This window comes from Mustelus asterias, chromosome 1 (genome assembly GCF_964213995.1).
Source record: "Mustelus asterias chromosome 1, sMusAst1.hap1.1, whole genome shotgun sequence".
Lineage (NCBI taxonomy): Eukaryota > Metazoa > Chordata > Chondrichthyes > Carcharhiniformes > Triakidae > Mustelus > Mustelus asterias.
In genome coordinates, this window is record NC_135801.1 from 29,548,450 (window position 1) to 29,566,647 (window position 18,198).

Here is an 18,198-nt window from a genome sequence, read left to right on the forward strand (position 1 = left end):
TTTGGGTTCCCCTTAGCCTCCTTTGCTTTAAGGAGATTTTGCTGAAATTTGCCTACAGGTTTGTTTCTTGTTCTCCTCCCAGTATTGGATAGTCTATAGTAAGCATCCAGCAATGTAACAGATCTTTTCTCTGTTCCTTAATTTGAACAAAACAAGGTTCAGTCTTTGAATCCCCTATTATATCACTCCAAGCTTTTCCAATCTTTCCACATATCCTAACTCCCTTATCCTCGGTATCACCTTGGTAAACCTTTGGTGATGTTAACTTGTTTATGTTTATAATACTAAACCTTGGGGAACCCTATTGCACACTTATTTTTTGTCAGAAATCACCCAGTCAGCCTTCCATTTCTTAATGTACCCAAATTACCACCGTCCCTCTAATACCATGTGTGTCTAATATATCTGAATAAGTTTGTAAAGAAGTTCTTTATCAAATGCTTTTTAAAAGTCTATATACACAACATTTACTGCACACCCTATCAATACTTCAAAAGTTTAGGCAGATAAGATTTGACTTTCACAAATCTGTGCAGACTACCCGTTATTAACCCATGCTTCTTCACGCGAGAACTAAGTTTGCCCTTGGCCTAGAGGTTTTCCCACCTTTGACACTAGACTGATTAGCCTGCAGCTGCCAGCTTTTTCCCTCTCCCCTTTTTTGAACAGTTCGGTGACATCTGTAATCTTCTGAGTCCTCTGGCACCATTCGAATATTCAAGGAGGATTGAAAGGTTGTGGTCAGAGTTTCTCCTCTCTCCACCCTAGCTTCCCTCAGCACACCAGGATGCATCCCATCTGGATGGGGTGGCTTGTTAACAATGAATGATGCCAACCTATTGAGTATTTCATTTCTATCTAATAAATCTACCCAATGGGTGGAATTTTCCCGTCCTGCCCACCGCGGGAATCGTAGTGGGCGGGACACGGACCACGCAAAAGTCCATTGACCTCAGGTGGGATCTTCCGGCCTTGGGGTGAGCACGGCCGAAAAATCCCGCCCAACGTCTCTAATCCCCGCGCCCCTACTCTGATATTAACTTCATCATTTTCTTTAACGATCCTTTTACTTTTGAATTTGCATATAAAAGGTTTTAGTGGTTTTTTAAATATATGTTCCCTGCTAAACCTTCCTCATTCTCCCTTTGCCTGCCAATTCTTCCTTATTGGTTTCCTGGCTAATCTTTATTTCCACTGCAACTGTGCTTTTGCTCAAGTAACTGAAATTGACTCTGCTCCAGTTTGATGTTTTCACCTTTGTCCCTTTCTACTACTATTTTAAATCCAGTTGTATTATGGTCACCGTTAACCAAATGAATCTTTCACTTAAAGACGCTCAACTTGTGCTACTTTATTTATCCAGCATTGCTTCATTCCGCAGTGAGCTGGGAACATATTTATTCAGGAAGATCTCTGGCACACATTTTAGGAATTCTTTATCCTTCTTGCTCTTTACACCGTTTTGCTCCAGCATATGTTTGGGTATTTGAAATCCTATATTATTACTTTCACATTTCTCTGAAATTTGCCTGCAGGTTTGCTTCCCCATCACCTTACCACTATTTGGGGATCTGTAGTAAACACCCAGCAATGTAACTCATCCTTTTCAGTTCCTAAATTCTAAACAAAATAAATCCAGTCATTGAATCCTCTACTATATTGTTCTCCTGTGGAACTAATACTATCACCGACCGATATAATCACTGACTGATCGATACAATCACCGACTGATCGATACAATCACCGACTGATCGATACAATCACCGACTGATCGATACAATCACCGACTGATCGATACAATCACCGACTGATCGATACAATCACCGACTGATCGATACAATCACCGACTGATCGATACAATCACCGACTGATCGATACAATCACCGACTGATCGATACAATCACCGACTGATCGATACAATCACCGACTGATCGATACAATCACCGACTGATCGATACAATCACCGACTGATCGATACAATCACCGACTGATCGATACAATCACCGACTGATCGATACAATCACCGACTGATCGATACAATCACCGACTGATCGATACAATCACCGACTGATCGATACAATCACCGACTGATCGATACAATCACCGACTGATCGATACAATCACCGACTGATCGATACAATCACCGACTGATCGATACAATCACCGACTGATCGATACAATCACCGACTGATCGATACAATCACCGACTGATCGATACAATCACCGACTGATCGATACAATCACCGACTGATCGATACAATCACCGACTGATCGATACAATCACCGACTGATCGATACAATCACCGACTGATCGATACAATCACCGACTGATCGATACAATCACCGACTGATCGATACAATCACCGACTGATCGATACAATCACCGACTGATCGATACAATCACCGACTGATCGATACAATCACCGACTGATCGATACAATCACCGACTGATCGATACAATCACCGACTGATCGATACAATCACCGACTGATCGATACAATCACCGACTGATCGATACAATCACCGACTGATCGATACAATCACCGACTGATCGATACAAATCACCGACTGATCGATACTATCACCGCCGTCTCTCCTTTCTTTTTCCGGTCCCCATCTCTCCTGAAGACCTTGTAGTCAGGCATGCTCAACTCCCATTCCTGCTTAAGTTTCATTCTAGCCATTTTATCATTACTCCACGTGGCAACTTGGACTAGCACTCAATCTTTTTTGACAAGATTAAGATCATATTTAAGAACTTGTAAAATTGATATACCTAAAAAATTAGTGACCTTTATCGGTTTGACCACTAAGAAACAGTATTGAAACAAGTATATACTTACAGTCAGATGGTAGTTTTTCTTGAAATAATTTGTAATATTTACTAAGTAGTTTAAAATTCTCTTGATTGATAATTTCCTGCAGAGAAATATCTCCAAACCTAATGATAAAATATAAATTCTTATTAGTCAATATCACATTTTGATTTACCAACTAAATTCCAGAATGTTTAAAGTAAAACTAAAACTTGAGCTTATAAACTTTCACTTCATCCATGCATCCTGAAGTGTTTCCTGGCTAATGAAGTGCTTTCAATGGTATATAACACAGCAAAATGCTGTAATTAATTTGTGCACAGCAAGGTCCCTCAAACAGCAAAAAGATAAATGACCAAATAAGCAATTTTTTTGGGGGGGGGATGGGGAGAGAAGAGGAGGAAATGAATGTTGGTCAGGGCACCAGTGGAATTTCCCATAATTAAATACTAAAGCCTAGAAATTATAGAGTCTTCAATCATATTCCACTCTTTTAATGGATACATCAACCCTAAACAATTAAGTGCTCATGCAACGATAGCACGCAGCGCAACCTCCAGGTTAACATTATGAAATATTCATTTATTTAGGCAAGATAGAAAAAGCTAGCACAACGTTTGTAACACGTTGGGCCCCTTGAAACGGTTTACTAAGTTTGTCCACAGGATAGGAAAGTCCCAAGTTTGATCTCCAGTTTATGCTACATTATTTCATCATAGCCAGGGAGGCAGCAGGAATTCTCAGCATTCCAGAAAAATCAGTTACTCTTCCCACCCTTGATTTCTAACTAGTGACTCCACCAGTGCTCACACAGATCCATAGATAAGGACACTTTCAGTAGGAGTAGGTAGATAGCAAGTAGACTCATTACTCAAATTTCTACTCTAGTTCAAGAGTGTTGAGGGTAATTGTAGTACCCTTACCTGCTGCCCTAGCTGAGATCAGTTAATTTAGTGCACATTAGGCTGGAGAAGCTGGGGGTTGTTCTCTGCTGAGCAAGGAAACTGACGGCAGATCTAATAGAGGGAGACATGGTTATGATAGATTTGGCTAGTTTTGACAAAGAAATGCTGCTCCCATTTGCTGATGTTAAAGGACTAGGGGACACAAATTTAAGGTGTGAGGTAAAATATGTAGGGGGAAATGAGAGGAAGAATCTTTTTACCCAGTGACTGGTAATAATCTGGAACTTGCTGCCTACGAAGATAGTGGAAGCGGAGACAATGAATGAATTCAATAAGAACTTGTATGGGAACTTGAGTGAAATAAACTTACAGGGACATGGATAAAGAGTAGAGAAATGGGACTGACTGGAACACTCTGCAGAAAGCCAGCATGGAGTTAATGGCCTCCTTCTGTGCTGTAATAACCCTCTTACTCTATCAAGCTCAAAACCTCAACCTTGCTGGTTTCCATGCCTCATTTATTCATTGCATCCATCCATCAGAATTTAATGTTTAAAAATAATTATCTTCCAATTGTCTCTCCTATTTTCTGAAGGGACTTGGTCAGATTCACACTGGACATAATTCCGAATTCAAGGCACTTTTTGGCCACAGACACCAGCAGCTTTCTGGTATCTCATCTCAATGGTCAATCTTCAGATGCGAACCTAAATGTTGTCAGGCTTTTTAAACAATGGGACTTCACAGCTGAGTCTGAGTGTGCTGTTGCCAAACATCCATCATCTTATATTAATTTGTCCATTTAGTTTCAGATGGAGTGTGACTTTAGAAGAGAAGCAAACATCTGGATTAGGAAAGAATCTCCATTTTGAATATTGAACAGACAATGGATGGCCAAACAAGGTTTTGGAAATACATTCATTTATCCACCATTACAGATGAAATGTTGGTACAATTCTAACTGGAGATTAATTTACTCCCTCATGCTATTTTGTGTGCTTCATATTTCATAAAGTCCCCTCAGTTTGTGAAGTCCTTTGCATATTTCATTAGCTATAATGCTCTTCTGTTAGAAATTGAATACTTTTGGGAATCTTGATTGCATCTACTGGTGTTATGGATAATTGTCAGGAGCTATTTAAACTATCACCAAATGAGATGAAGAGTTTTCAACAAGGAATTATACAAAAAAGGTGACATTTATTTTTAGAGAACACATTTATTTTTACAGCGCAAAGTAAAAGGACTTTTTTTTGTGTTCCTGTCAAACAGACAGTGATTACACCTATTCAAACCACAGCAGCAATTTAAATGATATGGCAAAATGTCCCAAGGGGATACACAGAAGCCTAATCAGGCAAAATGGATGATCAGTCAACGGTCAAGTTATTGGAAAGCCTGCCCAATAACTGGGTGAAAGAGGTAGTTGTTGAAGAGGTAAAGGGTCTCTCTGCTGACAGGGTTGAAGGCTTTGGTATAGACTATCAAGGCAATGTGGAGTGGTAGCCCTGTTCACAGCACTTCTCTTGTAACTGCCTAAGTGAGAGGGTCATGATAACTGCCCATCTACCAGCTCTGAAGCCACACTGAGATTCTGGGTAGATGTGTGATGCCAGGGTCTGCAATCTGGTCAGAACAATGCGAGTAAAGCCCTTCCTCACAATACTTCACAGGGAGATGCCTCGGTGATTGTTAGTCATTGTGATCACTTTTGGTTTTCTACAAGGAGACTATTTTTGCATCATGTATGGCTTGAGGCACAAATATTTGCTTCCAGCTAAGACGCAGACATTCTTGAAGATGCTGCAGCAATGCTGAGTTTTCATTTTGGATGATTTTAGGTGGAATGCCAATGTTTCCTGAAGCTTTACCACTGGCAAGGTGGTCAATGATCTTGTTGAGTTCTACTATGGTGGACTCTGACAGGAAAGGCTGGAACGGTGCTGACAATTTCTCCAGTGACAATGTTCTCCATGCTGGGTTCACCATTCTTCACCCTCCGCGCTACTCCACACTGGGTTCCCTGCTCTCCCCCCGCACTGCTCCACACTAGGTTCACCACTCTCCCCCGCATTGCTCCACACTGGGTTCACCACTCTCCCCCCGCACTGCTCCACACTGGGTTCACCACTCTCCCCCTGCACTGCTCCACACTGGGTTCATTGCTCTCCTGAGCTGCTCCACACTGGGTTCATCGCTCACCTCCTGCAAGCAGCAGAATGTATATTGTTGCTGGGTTTAAACTAGTACGGATTGGTGCAACACCATGTAGTTTGCTGAGACTTGATTCTGGCAGCTCAGAGTATCTGGATATTATTGGCTGGGTTCTTGCTTATAGTTCACGACATAAAGGCCAGTAATGACTATCAATTGAGGTTGTGGGTTTGGGAGGTTTAGTTGAAAACATCTTGGGAATTTGCTTATTTCCACTGCATCCCAGGAGGGAGTTGATATTTAAAGTGATGGATGTGCCGCCAAACAAGCGGACTGCTTTATCCTGGATGCTGTTAAGCTAATATGTGGTTGCAATTGCACTTATCCCAGCAAGTGGAGAGTAAGGCAACTTGTACTTTGTAAATATTGGAAAGGTTGTAGGAAGTCAGAGGTGATAATTCCCAGCCTCTGGCCTACTTCCATAGCCACAATTTTCATGTGGCAGATTGGGTTTCTGATCAATGGCAAGGTCTTGGATGTTGGTACCAGGTGATTTGATATTGGTAATGGCATTAAGCATCAAGACCAGGTAGTGGCTAGACTTTTCTTGTTGGGGATAGCCACTACATGACACTTGTGTCAAAAATATTGTGTGCAACTGTTTAGTCTGAGTTAAAGAGCTGTCTCGGTCTTGCTGCATGCTGGTATGGGTTAGTTCACTGCCCAAAGAACTGCAAATGGAGCCGTCACATTCACCTTGACTGTGGAATTCAGCTCTTTTGTCTGCTTTTGGACCAAGGTTGTAATGAGATCTGAAGCTGAATGGTCCTAGCTGTGTCCAAAGTGAGAATTGCTGAGCTGATTATTGGTAAGATGGCACTCCTGATGACTTCTTCCATCCCGAGGCTGATGATTGAAAGCAGGCAGGAAAGACAATGACTGGTCAGGTTGGATTTGACCTGCTTTCTATGAATAGGACAAAGCTGGGCAACTTTCCACAATGTTGGGTTTATGCTTTTTGCTAAAAGAGTCTGATTGAGGTGTGGCTTGTCTGGAGCAGAGGTCTTCAACACTACAGCTGGAACGTTGTCAGGAGACTAGTGTCGTCATTGCTGTGTGCGATGCAGTTAATTCTTTCTAGGTGTCTCATGTTCCAGACCTGCCATCATTGAGGATGGGGATATTTGTGGAGCCTCGGCCGCCAATAGTTGCTTAATTCTCCACTGTCATTCACGACTAAATGTGACAGGAGTTTTGAGCTGATCCATTGCCTAGGGGATCATTTAACTTTGCTTACACTATGCTACTTTCACTCTTTACAGTGCATGTAATTCTGTCTTGCAGCTTCGCCAAGTCGACACCTCGTTTTCTGTTCTGCCTGGTTCTGCTCCTGGCATGCTTTTCCACACTCTTCATTGAACCGAGGTTGGTCATCTCGCTTGAAGGTAATAGAGCAGTGAGTGTTATTTGAGTCGCGAGGTCACAAATTGTGGGATAACAATTCTACTGCTGTTGATGGAGCCCCAATTTTGAACTGTTAGATTTGTTCTTAATCTGTCCCACGTAACACAATGATATGTAAGAAAGAGCAGCAGGAATAGGCCATACCACCCCTCTTCTCTACTATTCAAAACAAAACCATGGCGAATCGTTGATGTCAATTCTGCTTTCCGGTCTGAAGTCCAAATATTGGACTTTAGATTCAAACATGGAGTTGCAGGAAAGATCGGCACAGGTTTGTGGAGGTGGCAACATGGTCAAGGGCTTTGCAAAAGAAAGGGATTAGTAGCTTACAAAGCCAGATGAAGGGAGTATGTTTTGTTTTCTGTGGAAGGAGGTGATGATGGCAGTTTTGAAAGGGAGGTGAGAAAGAATGAAACAAAACTGGAAACCATTAAGTATTTCTCAAAAGACAAATTCCACTCTTGACATTTGGCTCGAGTTGAGAACAGGAAACATCAGCTTGGTGATGCTTATTGCCTTCCTCCTGGAAAAGGAAACTCCAGCTCAACAATTTAACAAAGGTTGACATCGGAATTAGATTTGCACTGAAATATAAATCCCCAGTGGAAACTACAGTCAGTTTGCTTCGGTTTGATTGTCACTGGAATAATCTACACACTAAGATTACAGAGGACATGGCTGCCAACAATGAATAGAGAACCAAACAAGGGTTATTAAATAAAATAGAAAATGCTGGAAATATGGAGCAGGTCATAGAATCCATACAGCGCAGAAGGAAGCCATTTGGCTCATCGAGTCTGAACCAACTCTCTGAAAGAATATCTTACCCTGGCCCTTTCCCTTGCCCTAGCCCCATAAATCCACACATTTACCAAGGCCAATCCACCTAACCTACACATCTTTGGAGTGTGGGAGGATACCAGAGCACCCGGAGGAAACCCATGCAGACATGGGGAAAACGTGTAAACTCTACACAGACAGCCACCCAATGCGATGCAATGTGCAATGAGGCAGCAGTGCCAAGCACTCTGTCACCGTGCCACCCCAGGTCTGGCAGTTTCTGCTGAGTACTTCCGACACTCACTCTTTATTTCAGATTTCCAGTACAGGATCTTCACAGTGCTTTTCACTGGTTAATAAATGCGGTGTAAAGCAGTACCTTCCTTATCTATTCGACAATGAGAGCAGAACAATGAAAAATGGATCTCCAAGCTAGATGATGTAATGGAGCTATTGCACCTAACATTGGGTCTCCGTGGTTCACTGGAAGTCAGTCAAGCACTCAAGGACATTGCCCAGGTAAGTTCCTTCACGAGAAGAGGAATCATCAATTTTCATCATTTTGTTCTTCGTTATTTCATGCACTGACCTCCTTGGTACTTGTTCTTGTACTCAGTCCATCAAAACTCACAGCAGATGATTCTAACCTATCAAATTCTCTGTCCTTGAACATTTATTCTATGTAATTACATCATTGGTCTTCCCATTTTAATCTTTGAGCTTGCTTTTCTGATCAGATGCCTTCTGATTTCTGGCATGACAGGTTCTCAAAGAGGTGTGAAAAGAGCTGTAAGCTTCAAGAAATAGTTTCTTGTTCTTTATATCTTTATTTGACCTTCCATTCAAGGGTTTACTGGCTAAACTTTGTAACTGCCTCCATTTTTAATATAGAATTTTACAGCACATAAGGAAACATAAGGAAAGATCGCCATGATCTTGTTGAATGGCAGGGCAGGCTCGAAGGGCCAGATGGCCTACTCCTATTTCTTATGTTCTTATGTTCTTAAACCAATCAGGTCCATGCCAGTTTTTTGCACAACTTAAATTACTTTTAAGAAGTGCAACCATCCAAAATGTAATGACACAAAAAGGTACTTAGTTTCGATATATTTAAATGTGGCTAGGTGCTGGCACTCTTGCCTCTGAATCAGAAGTGATGGGCTAATATTCCACCCCAGACTTGAGCACATCATCCAATCTATAGTTGGGTGCAGGACTGAGGGAGTGCTACATTGTCAGAGGTACTATCTTTCAGATGGTATTTAAACGAAGGCCCCGACTCCTCTGTCAGATGGACGTATAAGATCCCAGGGCAACTATTTTGACAAAGAGCAGGAGATCTCTCCCAGGATCCTGGCCAATGTTTATCCTTAACCAACATCACTACAGCGGAAGAGCTAATCATTTATTTCAGTGCTGTGTGTAGGACCTTGCTGTATGGAAACTGGCTGCAACATGTCTTGCAATACAATGCACAACAGCAAAACACTTCAAAGGTACTTCATTAGCTGTGAAATACTTTGTGATATTCTGAAATCTTGCAAGGTGGTATATAAATGCAGGTCTTATTTTTAAATCACTGCCACAAATAAGCTAGTCTAAGCTTAGGCCTAGCTGTCGCAAACACCACCAACAACAGGAATTGTTCTCAATATCGACTTTGCATTTAGCTCACAATCTGTTAAGTTATATCGATTTTATCAAATTTATCTTGAGGGTAACTTAATATCTAAAGTCGCTGGATATTTGTCTTTTATTCATGAAGCAAGTGGATTTTACATTTCTCAGCAGGACAGAACAGAAACTGAGCAGTCTGCTACACCCCCCCCCGCCCCCCACTCAGGTGGAGGTGCAAAGGAGAGTTCTGTGCCCAATCGGGACTGGAGGCAGGGATGTCAGACAGCTGAGGGGGAATGCGGAGAGCAGGATGTCTGTCCTGGCTGTTAGTTTAATAGCCCCCTGCTCTCTGAATGTCTCTTCAGTTTTTATTAGAATCATAGAAACCTACAGTGTAGAAAGAGGCCATTTGGCCCATCGAGTCTGCACCGACCACAATCCCACCCAGGCCGTACTCCCATATCCCCACATATTTACCCGCTAATCCCTCTAACCTACGCATCTCAGGACACTAAGGGGCAATTTTAGCACGGCCAATCAACCTAACCCGCACATCTTTGGACTGTGGGAGGAAACCAGAACACCCGGAGGAAACCCACGCAGACATGAGGAGAATGTGCAAACTCCACACAGACAGTGACCCGAGCCGGGAATCGAACCCGGGTCCCTGGAGCTGAGAAGCAGCAGTGCTAACCACTGTGCTACCGTGCCACCCCTACTGTGCTGCCGTGCCGCATCAAAGGCATTAAAGGCATCAAAAAAAAATCTCAAAAAGCGTGTGAAGACGACCATACAGACGTTGTCCCCTTCACCAGCAGAATCTGCTGCTACACTTGGTCATGGCCCCAGTGGTAGACATTTCCTTTTGTCCTTGTGCTCCCTGGTCATAGCTGCCATTAATCTTTCCTGAACATTTCCATGGACCAACGGCCAAAAAATGATGCAGCCAATGAAAAGTCTGAGAATTGGGTCATTCACAAGCTCAATAGTTTGTCAATAAGCAGTTTCAAGATGCAGGCAGAGTGCCAATTTCCACCCCTGTTCACCTTCCAAAATTTTGGAGATTGGCGTGAGACTTCACATTGCCAACACGATATCATCACGCCGTGTTCCACATTCACACAGGATGGGAGAGGGACCAATTTGCTGATGTAAAAATCCTATGTTTAACAATGGACAAGTCCTATTTTGCTATAAACTGTTGGAATGAGGAATTCCTCCCTTCCTAAAGGGAGCAAATTATCAGTCGGCTGACTGGCAACCCTAGGGTGCGGCATATTTTCCACGATTGGATTACTGTGGGTGCAGAAAATCTGACTGATTCTTTTCCATCTCTAATTCAATGGTACCACTGCACTGGCTGAGAACAGCTACCTGAACATTGACCTCTGAGCATCTTTGTCTCCCTGGCTCAGTTCATTTGGTTCTTGCACCCAGATTTGATTGAACTGGGGGAATGAAGAGACAAGGTTGAGTGGGCACTTGGTTCAGCCATTTAATACGCTGAGGAAAACAGATAATATAGAAATAAGCAAGCCATCTAACCTGGCTTAAGAGCGCAGATTTGTTCCACAAAGTAGGTAGACCTTCAACAAAAAAAGAATTTACCACCGAAGAACAGATATTCTGTTCTGGTTAAGTTCCTCAGAAAATAGCTCCGTACAGAACTGAATAAACATTTTATGAATAAAATGATTCACATGTACCTCTCGGCCAGAGTCTGTTGTTCATTTATTCCGATGTTAAAAAATACTGGATGTACACGCAGCAACTTTCCATCTTTAATCTCCTGTGGCAAAACTTCAAACAATTTACTGGGAAGCTGTACCTCCACTGTGTAAAAATCTCTGCAACAAATCCAACAGAAGAGAGGAGTGAAGATTTCTAAAACCATATCTGATCAAGAAATTCTGACATGCCAATCTGTGGGACGGAGTGTAACTCTGGGTGGGATCAAGTGCGTGAGGAGCCTGAAGCAGGCAGCATACCCAAACATTGAGAAGCGAAGCGAGACCCAGGCAGATGTTAATTGCTGGTTTCATTTTAATACTGCACGCCATTCCCTCACCCAAGACTGTTAGAATTGATGCAAGTGTTGGGGCGTGGCAGCAGGTATTGGGGTGGGTCCCAAGGATATGAGAGCATTGAAGGTGGGGATGGGTGGAGAAGGGGTTAATGTTGCTTGGGGCCGGGAGAGAAAAGATCAAGGTGATCCAGGAATTCTTTGTGGGGGGACTGGGGGGGTTAAGGGGGCGCGAGGAGCACTCCAGCTCTTCCAACTTTGAAAGGAATCCTTCAAAGAATAAAATAAACTCCACATGGCCTTTTTAAGACATCCTGTTGCCTCCAACCAGATTTCCCCAGTGGGTATGCAACCAGGTTCTCCTCCCCGAGCTCCAGTATAAACAGTGGTGCAAGGCCGATTGGGCTTCGACTCCGACCTTTTAATTAGGCCCTCCACTGCCTTTAGTAGGAGCCTTCAGCTGATTTGAAAATAAGCAAGACATAATGGGGTGATCTTGAGTTGTCAAGAAATCCTAAACGGCTCTGACCTCCCCAACACCACACACTATTCCCACCTGGTGTTAAAATCCATATTAAATCTCTCAAAAATACCCAAAGACTTTATATGTCACATTGAGATTTGCAGCAGCACATCAGCCACAATAAAAATAGGTACAGAGTACTTTGAAAACCCATGTGCAACAGCTTAACATATAATACAATGCTAGTTTAATTGATATACCCCTCAACGAACTTTACAAAAATTAATTTTAAGGTGTCCAAATGCAGCGATACTTGGACAATATCCGGGTTTGGGTTGACAAGGGGCAAGTAGCATTCGTGCCACACAAGTGCCAGTCAATGACCATCTCCAACAAGGGAGGATCTAACCACCGCCCCTTGACATTCAATAGCATTACCATTGCTGAATCCCCCACTATCAATATCCTGAGATTACCACTGTCCAGAAATAATACCGAACGAGCTATATAAATAATGTGGCGACAAGAACAGGTCAGAGGTTAGGAATCCTGTGGTGAGTAATTCATCTCCTGACTCCCCAAAGCCTATCCGCCTTTTCCAAGCACAAGTTAGAAGTGCAATGGAATACTTTTCATTTGCCTGGATGAGTGCAGCTCCAATGACACTAAAAAGGTTCGACACTTATATATTTAAGTGGTTGCACGATTGTTTTAAGAGCCAATCACATGATTTAATGGTGATGTGATTGGGGCATTTCACAAGCTTCTGTCTTAGTTTCATTTTATACTCTGTAGAGTCAACATCTCCTCCAATAAACATGTTGTTTTTATTTTGCATCTGCACGTGCAATCCACATCCTTTTCTTTTTGTTTAAAACCCACAACCCCTAACATAATGAGGACATTACAGACACCATCCAGGACAAGTAGCCGACATAACTGATATCCCTTTCACAAACATTCAATCCTTCTACCACCAATGAACAATGGCAGCAACGTGTACCATCTACACGATGCACTGCAGCAACTTACCAAGGCCCTTTTGGCAGCACATTCCAAAGCTATGACCGCTACCATCTAGAAGGAGAAGGGCAGCAGATATCTTGGAATACCATCACCTGGAGGTTCCCCTCCGAGTCACCCACCATCCTGATTTGGAAATATTCCTTCACTGTCACTGAGTAAAAATCCTGGAACTCTCTCCCTAATCTGGATGGACCTACCCCTCAGGGACTGCAGCAGTTCAAGAACAACTCACCACCACCTTCTCAAGGGCAACTAGGACTGGTCAATAAATGCTGGTCTAGCCAGCAATACCCATGTCCCATAAATTATTTTTTTTTTAAAAAGCGAGTCTTTGAGTAACCCATTGAGCAATAAAAGATTGCTTCCTTCTGAAGATTATGAAACAGCCACAAAAATATTCTGTACATTTCTAAACTTGAAACATTAATTTCTCTCTCCTGAGGCAATGCATTATTCAGAAAGGGTATAAAACAACTTGTTTCCAGGCATCTGTTGTTGCTAAGAGATGCATGACTCATCCCTCAATGTACACTTAGTCTGTTTGAGCAAACACCCACTTCCTACTCAGCAACTTGGGCAGTCAATGGCAGGAATTCATCACGCAAACAATCACGGGCACAAACCACAATAAACTGGTCTATGGTGAAATATACTGGTACCCTAACATGTGGAACTGGTATATTTCTAGCAATTTATCTTAAACTTGTTGACAAAGCCACATCTTGATACATTTATGATGTTGTGATGGGATTTTCTCAGGCGTCCCACTGGGGAGTCTTGTATTCAGCCAAATCCAGCTAACACAAAGACTTTGTGAATCTCAGCATGGAGTTAAAGGCGATCTTTATTTGACCAACACGTAGACTCCCCAGTGGGACGCCCCGAGAAAATCCCCTTCCAGATGTTGACAGGGAAATGGCATTGTAATCTCACAGTTTTACTGGGATGAAGTGTGAATGAATCTTAGTACATAGTGTACTGTGATGGGAGCGTGGATGATGGCAGCATGGGATGGTACCATAATGATAAAGGCCTAGACTAAGGCTCCAATGACATGAACACAAATCCCACAATGACAGCTTCAGGAATTTAAATTCAATTAATTCATAAACTTGGAGTAAAAAAACCTGACAAAAGAGCAATTTCAAGAGGTGAAGTCAGTCAATAGTCGTTTTCTCAAGGTAATATTTGACTGAGTGTGACATCAATGAACCCGAGCAAAGCCGAAGCCAACTGAATCAAGGTAAAACTCCCCAACGGTTGGAGTCATACCGAACACATAGGAAAATGGTTGTAGTTGATGGAGGCCAATGAACTCAGCCCCAGGTATCATGGCAAGACTTCCTCAAGGTAGTGAGTGACCTACCCTCCAACTTACGCTCACAAATAGGGATGTTTGCTAATGATTTTACATTCTACTGAAGCAGTCAATGCCTGCATACAGCAAGACCTGGACAATTTAAAACCTGGGCTTAAAAATGGCAGGTAACATTCATGAGCATAAGTGGCAGACAATAGGTATCTCCAAAAATAGCGAATCTAACTATTCTACCTTGTAATTCAAAGGAATCACCTTTGCTGCCTCCACTCTAAACATCCTTGAGATTACCATTGACCAGAAACTGAACTGGACTATGCATATAAATACTATGATTACAAGAGCAGGTCAGAGGCTAGGAATCCTGCAGTGTACAACTCACCTCCTGACTTCCCAAAGCCTGTCCACCATCTATAAAGGTGCAAATAAGAATTGTGATGGAATACTCACCACTTGCCTCGACGAGTACAGCTCCAACAAAACAGTCAAGAAACTCGGTGCCATCCATGACAAAGCAACCTGGTTGATCAACACCTCATCCACCACTTCATGTATTTCACTCTCTCCACCATTGGCATACAAGAATAGCAGCATCTACTATGTACAAGAACTATGTCAAGGTTCCTTCAAGAACACTTTCAAACCTCTAGCAGAATAAGGACAAGAGACAGATGGGAACAACGCCACCTGCAAATTCCTCTCCAAATCACACATCACCTTGACTTGGAACAATATCACTGTTCCTTCAATGTCACTGGATCAAAATCCTGGGATTTCCTTCCTAACAACACTATGGGTGCACCTAAAGCACATGGACCTCAGTGGTTCAAGAAAGTAGCTTACCAACTTCTTCTTCAGGGAAATTACAGATGGACAATAAATGATGGTCTTGTCAGAAACATTCACATCCCACAAATGAATAAAAGTAACTTTAAGGACATTTGTTGCAGAACATTCAAAAATATAGACAATAATGCATAGCAAGGTGGAACAATAACTAGCATTAGTGAACAGTCATAAAAATACACCTATAAAAAATGTAATGCTTTTATATTCATTTATCTATTTAGAATAAAAGTATAGATTTGTACATGAAAGAGTGATAGAGGCAAAAATTTATCTTGCATTTAGAAAAATACTTAAAGTGCTGTAACCTGGAGGGTTACAGATCAAGAGATCAAGCTCGATAGATCTTTTTTGGCTGGCACAGGCACAATGGGACAAATGGCCTTCGTTTATTCTTCTCGTGGGCATCATTGCCGAGGTCCGCATTTGTTGCCCATTCCCAATTACCCTTGAGAAGGTGCTAGTGAGTCACAGATTCAAGTGAATTGTATATGCAATCCTGCTGAAACAACAATTTAAAAAATATATATACAATTCCTATCATCTGCAACTATACGTTGGCAATGCAACTAGGAACATTGGAGTTTAGAAGGGAGAGAGGGGATCTCATAGAAACTTATAAAATTTAACTTGAGGCTAAAGGGATCAAGGGATACTGGGGAAGGTGGGATCAGGATATTGATTTTGATGATCAGCCATGATCAAAATGAATGGCGGAGTATGCCGACGGGCCGAATGGCCTACTCCTGCTTCTGTTTTCTATGTTCCTAAAACAAGTGGACCCTGCGACCAACTTCTTAGCCCTTCTTATCCCAGCACTGTGATACTGCCCAAGTTAAGTTTCTTCATTATGCTTGGTGGGTATAGCTGCACTGGCACTCAACCGCTTCATTCCAATTCTCTTCCTGCACGTAGTGGTGCACTAGGGCTGACTTTTGAATGCTTTCATAGTTAGTAATTCCCAAAAAGGTCACTAGTCTGTCGCCAGAGGCTTATAGCTTAAGGGGCGCCACTCCACATCAAGCCCGGCTGATCAGGAGTCTCTCCCCTCTTACCACCAGCCATTGGCACATTGGAAGAATTTGATCATGTTATGAATGCACCTTCTTTGGCCATCATGTCCTGGGGTGAACCAGGAGTTTCTGATTTAGAGGTGGGGATGCTACCACTGCGCCACAGGATGCCCCTAACTGGCTTCATTGAAGCAGGCAAAATTTAAGGGAGAATTAGATAGATATTCCAATGAGTGGACAATTTAGGGTTGTTAGTTTTTGTACTGGCCAGATGGACTTTTCTGGTCTTGGTACTTTCCTCTGAACACCTTTCAGAATATTGACTGTGAATTACACCTTGAAACCACTGCTCGTGTTGCAATTTACTGTGTAACATGGTCCTATCTGCATAACTATACCCAAGAGTATCTGCGAGGTCTCAGTTTCATATCCCCCCATCTCCTCTATCTATCAGGACACAAGACAAGAGGAGGGAGAGAGGACCAAATGGCCTTTCAAATCAGTTCCGCCTCTTCTACCCCAACTCCACCTTCTCCTACTATCTACATATCTCTTAATTTCTTTAGTACCCAAAAATCTATCCACCTCTGTGCTGAAAATACTCAACAACTCATCTATGGCCCTCTGGTATAGATAATTTCAACTATCCGCAATCCTTTCAGTGAAGAAATTTTGCCTAATCTCAGTCTTAAATGACCGATCCCTTATTTTGAGGTTGTAATTCTCTAGATTCCCTAGCCAGGGAAGTCATTTTCTCAGCACCTACCTTGCCAAGTCCCTATAGAATGTTATATGTTTCAATTAGATCATCTCCCACTCCTCTAAACTCCAAGGAATATAGGCCTAGTCTACTCAATGCCTCCTCATGAAATAATCTCTCATGCCAGGAGCCAGTCTAGTCAACATTTGTTGCACTCTGTCATGAATGTGCCTAGTAACAAGCAATACCAAGAATGTAACAAAACTAACAGGTAGAAGCCACCAGTATTTCAAAAGACATTGCACAGAAGTGAGCCTCTCAATAATGAGATTAGCGGGCCAGACAGACCAGAAGAAGACATTGTCATGTTAACAGGATACGTAAGAACATAAGAACATAAGAACATAAGAAATAGGAGCAGGAGTAGGCCATCTGGCCCTTCGAGCCTGCCCCGCCATTCAACAAGATCATGGCTGATCTGAAGCGAATCAGTTCCACTTACCCGCCTGCTCCCCATATCCCCTAATTCCCTTATCGATCAGAAAACTATCTACCCGTGATTTAAACATATTCAACGAGGAAGTCTCCACCACTTCAATGGGCAGAGAATTCCAGAGATTCACTACCCTCTGAGAGAAGAAGTTCCCCCTCAACTCTGTTCTGGACCGGCCCCCCCTTATTTTGAGGCTGTGCCCTCTAGTTCTGGTTTCCCTTCTAAGTGGAAAGAATCTCTCCACCTCTACCCTATCCAGCCCCTTCATTATCTTATATGTCTCTATAAGATCACCCCTCATCCTTCTAAACTCCAACGAGTACAGACTCAATCTGTTTAATCTCTCCTCATAAGCTACACCCCTCATCTCCGGTATCAACCTGGTGAACCTTCTCTGCACTCCCTCCAAGGCCAATATATCCTTTCGCAAATAAGGGGACCAAAACTGCACACAGTACTCCAGTTGCGGCCTCACCAGTGCCTTGTACAGTTGCAGCAAGACCTCCCTGCTTTTATATTCTATCCCCCTCGCGATACACCTCAGTTAGGTGATTGAACCATCAAAGGGAGGCATACATAT

At 42.5% G+C, this 18,198-nt stretch overlaps 1 protein-coding gene across 3 annotated transcripts in view; it reads right to left on the reverse strand.

The window, feature by feature from the left end:
- inpp4b (inositol polyphosphate-4-phosphatase type II B) overlaps positions 1 to 18,198 on the reverse strand; it is a 413,442-nt gene that overhangs the window by 62,906 nt on the left and 332,338 nt on the right. For all 3 annotated transcript variants that reach the window (XM_078210873.1, XM_078210864.1, XM_078210883.1), the window contains exons 16-17: positions 11,443 to 11,583; positions 2,844 to 2,941 (exon numbers count right to left, since the gene is read on the reverse strand). In XM_078210873.1, the coding sequence (XP_078066999.1) occupies positions 2,844 to 2,941; positions 11,443 to 11,583 (239 nt within the window). The remainder of the gene's footprint in view (positions 1 to 2,843; positions 2,942 to 11,442; positions 11,584 to 18,198) is intronic.